At 52.9% G+C, this 6,463-nt stretch overlaps 1 protein-coding gene across 1 annotated transcript in view; it reads right to left on the bottom strand.

Moving 5' to 3' along the window:
• Positions 1-6,463, bottom strand: part of CSF2RA (colony stimulating factor 2 receptor, alpha, low-affinity (granulocyte-macrophage)) — a 21,606-nt gene that overhangs the window by 10,029 nt on the left and 5,114 nt on the right. Inside the window, 5 exon segments of the mRNA XM_012655186.1 lie at positions 1,561-1,733; positions 1,850-1,979; positions 2,097-2,220; positions 3,740-3,882; positions 4,789-4,890. Of these exon segments, the coding sequence (XP_012510640.1) occupies positions 1,561-1,733; positions 1,850-1,979; positions 2,097-2,220; positions 3,740-3,882; positions 4,789-4,864 (646 nt within the window). The 5' untranslated portion in view covers positions 4,865-4,890.

Here is a 6,463-nt window from a genome sequence, read left to right as displayed (position 1 = left end):
AAGGAGGGAGGGAAGTCGGGAAGTCCTAAGGTACGTTTGGACAGCCGGCTGGTGTGAGACTTCTCTTGCTACCGTGAATCTCATCAAATCTGCATACGCTGCGCGCATATCTGATCCCATTTAGCTTTTTTCTTTTCTTTAAAGATTTTTAAATTTTAGTTTTCTAAGCTGACACAGAATGACTGTACCTATTCGTGTGGCACACAGTGACGTTTGGATGCACATTAACGCATGGCAATCGGACCAGGGTAACTACCACACCCGTCGTCTCAAACATGCATCCTTTATCTTTGTGTCGGGAACACCCGGCATCCTCCTGGTAGCTGTTCGAAGCCACAGAACGTACTATTGGGAACTACAGCCGTCGACGGTGCTGTGGGACAGCAGACCTCACCCTCCTGTCCGGCCGTAATTTCAACATCCTTTAACAGATCCCCTCCCTCCGCCCCTGCCAGCCTCTGGGACCCCTCATTCTGCATTTTACTTCAACGAGATCCACTTTGACTCCCACGCATGGCTGAGAACACGCAAAATTTGTCCTTCTGTGCGTGGCCTATTTCCTGTCCCACGATGTCCTCCTGTCCCATCTGTGTGGCCACAAAGGACGGGATTTCATGCTTCTTTACGGCTGAATAGTGATCCGTTGCGTGCGTACCGCATCTTCTCCGTGCGTGCACCTGTTCACGGACACCCAGGCGGATTCCGTGTCTCGGCTGTTGTGAACAGCCCCGCCAGGAACGTGTGGGTGCAGATATCTCTCTTTTTTAGATGTTTTTTAAACATTGCAACATATTACAGGGGTACAAATGTTTAGGTTGCATATATTGCTTTTGCCCCATGCAAGTCAGAGCTTCAAGCGTGTCCATCCCCCAGACGGTGCACACGGCACCCATTAGGTGTGAATTTACCCGTCCCCTCTTCCCCCTCCCGTCTGCCCGACACCCGATGAATGTTATTACTATACATGCACCTAAGTGTCGATTGATCGATTAATACCAATTGGATGGTGAGTACATGCGGTGCTTGGTTTTCCATTCTTGGGACACTTCACTGAGTAGAATGGGCTCCAGCTCCATCCAGGATAACACAAGAGGTGCTAGATCTCCATTGTTTTTTGTGGCTGAGTAGAACTCCATGGTATACATAGACCACATTCTACTAATCCACTCATGCATGGATGGGCACTTCGGTTGTTTCCACATCTTTGCAATTGTGAATTGTGTTTTTTGTGGCTGAGTAGAACTCCATGGTGTGCATAGACCATGTATCTATTTCACACACAGATTTCTTTGCATAAATGCCCCGGAGTGAGATTCCTGGGTCAGACGGTGGTCCTGTCTAACTGAGAAATGCAGGCCGAATTTGGAAGCTCAGAACAGAGACTATATAACCTTTCTCATCCACCATCGACATGCAGATTATGTTATATTATATATAAGCATTAAATGCAATGAGCTTGTGCTAATTTGTTACACAGGCATGCCGGGAAACTGACACGGATTTCCACGCCAATTCTGTTTGACTTATAAACCACAGAGAAACCACAGCTCATGTTCTCACCGATCTCCTTCGTGGACAAAATCGAATCGAAGAACTGGATCCCCACGGTGCGGCTGGTCCCGTTGAGCAGAAAGTAGTTGCGGAAAGTCAGGCCCGAGAGGTTTCTCAGGTGGCACCCCACGTGGGTCCCCAAGTGTTGGACGTAACGAGGACATTCTCTCTCCCTTTTTCTCCTGCAAGAGTCCAACGTGTTCAGGGAAGCAACCAGGAAAAAAAAAAGAGAAATCAGCATTATTCGTACACCCTTCGCCGCCGCCCCGAGGGTCACGCGGATGCAGTCAACGCTTACTTTGAGTCTCGTATGTACAAAAAATACTGGACGTCGCCCGGGGCCGCTGCACCCTTGGCCCAGGAGCAGTTCATGAAATCCACATCGTAGATAACACAGGAGAAGTTGCGGGCAGCGGTGCCCTCCCCACCTGGGAAGACGCAGAGGCCAAATAACTTTCACTGGAGCATGAAAAGGGGATCTACTTTGATGCTGGTGGTGGGGGGCGGGGGGTGGCTTCAAGGGGTCCATGCGCTGCCTTCCCTACCTGGGTTACTATAGAGCACTTTTTCCCGGAATGATCGTTCGCTGGTATTGACCTGAACCTCCAGCAGGACTCCGCGATGCAGAGGTGTGTCCTCAAAGTTGCACCAACATTCCTTCTTCCTGGGCTGAAAAAAATTGCAACCGGCCAATTAGGAAACAGAGCCCCGTGTCTGAGCTTCATACACACAGTCCTGCCTCCCTCGTGAAATGCCCCCGCCTCTGCCACCTCCGAGGACTCTGCGTGGGTGCCCCCAAATGCCAACCTGCCGGAAGGAATGTGCTAAGGTGCAGATTTGGGCTAAGCAAGTTCTGGAGGGCGCCTGTTACTCTGCATTTTTTTTTTTTTTTGGAGACAGAGTCTTGCTGTGTCACCCAGGCTAGAGTGCCGTGGTGTCATCATAGCTCACTGCAGCCTCAAACTCCTGGGCTCAAACCATCCTCCTGCCTCAGCCTCCCAAGTAGCTGGGACTACAGGTCCATGCCACCATGATGCCTGGCTAGGTTTTTAATTTTTTGTAGAGGTGGGGTCTTGATATATTGTCCAGGCAGGTGTCAAACAGCTGTCCTCAAGCAATCCTCCCACCTCAGCTTCCCAAAGTGCTAGGATTATAGGCGCACGCCCGCCACACCGGCTAATCTTTCTGTGTTGTAGAAATGGGGTCTTGCTATGCTGCCCAGGCTGGTCTCAAACTCCTGGGCTCAAGCGATCCTCCTGCCTCAGCCTCCCAAGCAGCTGGGACTACAGTCAACGGTAATGATGTGACTAAGTCTACCATTGGCACCACCTCGCATGGATCGAACAAGCAAAAGTCTGTCACTCCGTACAGGCGGGAGGGGGAAGGTTTTTCTAACCAACACCTGCCTCGAGGGGTCCCCAAGTTCGAAAGTCACACAGTAAAACTGACGTCTTCCCTGACGGCTCTCGTTGGACATTTACTCCCCTCGAGAGTCACCCCTGGAAACTCTGGGAGGTTTCGGGTGCCTATGGGGCTCTGCCGCCCCTGCCTGTCCCCCCATGCGGCTGGCCAGTCACACGTCCCCTTCCTGAGTGTTCCCAAGGTCCTGCTGGAGTCCTGCCTCCCGCTTTGGGCAGCTCCGCTGGCTCTGAGGCTGCAGACGCCCCCAGCTGGGGGCTCCTCCCCTGCTGTGGGTGCCTGAGGCCCTCGGTCTGCCTGGGGAACCCTGGAGCCCCGAGAGCTGGGCCGGGGTCACTATATATGTGTCCTGTATGTATCTATCCATCCTCTGCATTTCTGTCTTCCTCTCTCCCTCCTCCTCATCGCTCTTCCGTCTCTGCCGTCCTCCCTCCCCCTAAATCCTGACATTGAGTCCCCAGGGTGGGGGACACAGGGACAAAGGGGGCCCCACTCCACTGCTCCTCCCCTTTCTCCGCGGACTCCGCGTCCCGTCCACGTGTACCTGCCGGGATCGGTTTCCCCTTAGGCTACACCGCGCTCCTGCCCCAGGGACTCAGGCCTCCGACCCACCTGGCACAGTACCCGGCGCTGCCCTGGTCCCCCGGCGTCCCACCCCGCGGGTCTCCAAATGCCACCCGTGTACCCGCAACTCACCTCTGTCCTTGTCCGGCTTTTAGCTCGGGGAGGGCCGCAGGAAAGACGGCGCTGAGCACAAGAAACCGCTTACCTTTTTCACGACGCGGTCTTCCTCCTTGAGAAGCATGGTGCACCTGCCGCTGGTCGTGTTCTCCTTGCAGTCCCAGGCTAGTGTCATGGTCCTGGGGTCGAACTTCACATTCAGAGAGGGCTCCGGATCCGGGGTTGGCGGATCTGCAAAGAGACGCCGCTGCGTTCAGAAACGACACTTTGCCCAACCAACTAGTAAGCGGAGTTCAGGGCCAGAGGTGGTGGACGGTCCCCTCTCCTGCAGGCGACCCCGGGACGGCTCCACGGAGGAGGCGTCTCATCGTGGGACAACGTCCCGGCTTCAGCCTTCGATGGACCCAGGCACCCCAGGTCAAGAGAAACCCATCCTGGACCATGAACAGCCCGCGAGACAAAGGCCAGGCTGGACGCAGCATACACCTCGTGCCGACTGAGCCGCCCACGGGGTCCTAGTGTGGTCGACAGAGAGACCCAGTCCAGGCTCTGACCTGGGCAAAGGCTGGGGCCTTCCTACCACCCCTCTTTGCAAATCACAGCAACGTTCGGAAGCACAAAGGCGGGCTTGAATCTCAGCGCTGCCGCCCGCCAGCTCTGTGACGTTCTTCAAGTGGCTTTGCCTCTCTGTTCCCCATCTCAGTAGGGGTGCTAGGTCACTCTCTGCTGGAGAGGCCCTCCATGTCCACTCACCTGCAGGCACTAAATGCCCAAAAGGTGCATTTAGCTTCTAGTGTGGGTGACGGCGGCTTGGCATTGAAACAGAAAAATGTCATGAGGATCCAGGTCTTGATCCCGGCCCCGTCACCAGCTGGGTGGTTATTAGGTTAAACCATACAGGTCTCGGAGCCTCAGTTTTCTCATCTGTACAATGGGCGCATGGGCATTCACAGCACCAAAGGGGCAGAGGACGACAGGAGCTCTGAGACTTCCAGCGGGCCACCTGGGGCTCACCAGGTCCCTAATAAACATTGAGGTGAAATGACATTGGACCCAAGCATTGGGATACGTCCCCAGACACTAGAGACATCGACACGGGGGCCACAGTAAAGCATCGACCGTGTCCCCCACACTCACCCAGGTGCTCCGGAGTCAGCAGGAATGCCGGGGCCAGCAACTTGGAGAGTAGAAAGGCTGTCGCCAGGAGAACCATGGGGCTACCCACGGGACACGATGACGCTACAACGGAGAGATTGTCACAGATTGAGAAAACCAGCTGTGCCATGGGACTGCCAGCAGGGGGCCCCGTAGGATGTTCCCCCAGGGACATGATCTGGAGAAACAAACACAGGAAAGTGGTTGGGGGTGATCTGTCACCTGGGGGACCAACACTGGCTGCAGAGGGTCCACGGAGACATCCATGTACGTAACACACGGGAGTCAGACGTGCACATATTTGGGGACGTTATTCTGTCTACCACATGGGATGAGGACGTGGACATCTCTGGGGACATTATTCTGTCTACCAGATGGGATTAGGACGTGGACATCTCTGGGAACAGCATTCTGTCTACCACATGGGATTAGGACGTGGACATCTTCGGGGTCTCGAGATGGTTAATTTATCTGAAGCTTTGCTGGTTCACATGGCCTCAAGGCCATGATGAGACAAAATGCTGACCCCACAATGCTTTGGGCAAATTGCCATGGCTCTTGTTGGTTTCTCACTGCTTCTGCTTTCTCTTAATAATTGGTGTGGATTTGGGGAGAATCAATCAAGAAATGGTGGGTCAGGTTTCCATTTTGACAATAACAGGGGCTTTTTGTTATTTTTTGAGCTTTTTTTTTTATTTCGGCATATTATGGGGGTACAGATGATTAGCTTACATATGATGCCCTTGCCTCCCTCCCCCCCAAGTCCGAGCTTCAAGTTTTTTTTTTTTTTTGAGACAGAGTCTCACTTTGTTGCCCTGGCTAGAGTGAGTGCCGTGGCGTCAGCCTAGCTCACAGCAACCTCAAACTCCTGGGCTCAAGCAATCCTACTGCCTCAGCCTCCCAAGTAGCTGGGACTACAGGCATGTGCCACCATGCCCGGCTAGTTTTTTCTATATATTTTTAGCCATCCAATTAATTTCTTTCTATTTTTGGTAGAGACGGGGTCTCCCTCTTGCCCAGGCTGGTCTAGAACTCCTGAGCTCAAACAATCCGCCCGCCTCGGCCTCCCAGAGAGCTAGGATTACAGGTGTGAGCCACCACGCCCGGCCGAGCTTCAAGTTTTTAACTCGAGTTTTGCTGTAATGAAAAAGCGTAAGTGAAAAAAGGAAAAGGAAGAATAAGAGGGGTAAGTACCTAAAAAGACGCTAGAGAATCTTAGCACACTGACTGCCCTGCGAGTTGTATTTAACTCGGGCTGGTTTCCACCCCGGGGCCGTGTGAAGAAAAACCCTGCGGCTGGTTCGTGAAAATCTGACTCATTGATGTCTTATTGTCACCATGAATCTTGACAATTTCCCTCTAAAAACGTGCATCGCGTTGCCTAGAACTGGCGCACAGAAAACAAGAAAAATTATAGCACATTAGAAAGGATCGTTTTGTTTTAATAAAACACCGTGGCCCCAGGTGAAAAATTCTTTTTTTCTAGTGCGGCAGTCGGTGTGTGAAATGCATATTGGTGCGTGAAAGAAACCAGTGTCAAAAGGCTACACTTTGTATGACTTCAACATGGGAACATTCCAGAAAAGGCAAAAATGATGGAGATGAAAGAGGTCGGGGTTGCCAGGAATTAGGGGGTCGGAGGGGTGAAGGGGCAGAG

Source organism: Propithecus coquereli, unplaced genomic scaffold (assembly GCF_000956105.1).
Source record: "Propithecus coquereli isolate 6110/MARCELLA unplaced genomic scaffold, Pcoq_1.0 Scaffold467, whole genome shotgun sequence".
Taxonomy (NCBI): domain Eukaryota; kingdom Metazoa; phylum Chordata; class Mammalia; order Primates; family Indriidae; genus Propithecus; species Propithecus coquereli.
Note: the sequence above shows the minus strand (reverse complement) of the source record. Positions and strands in the feature narration are given on the sequence as shown.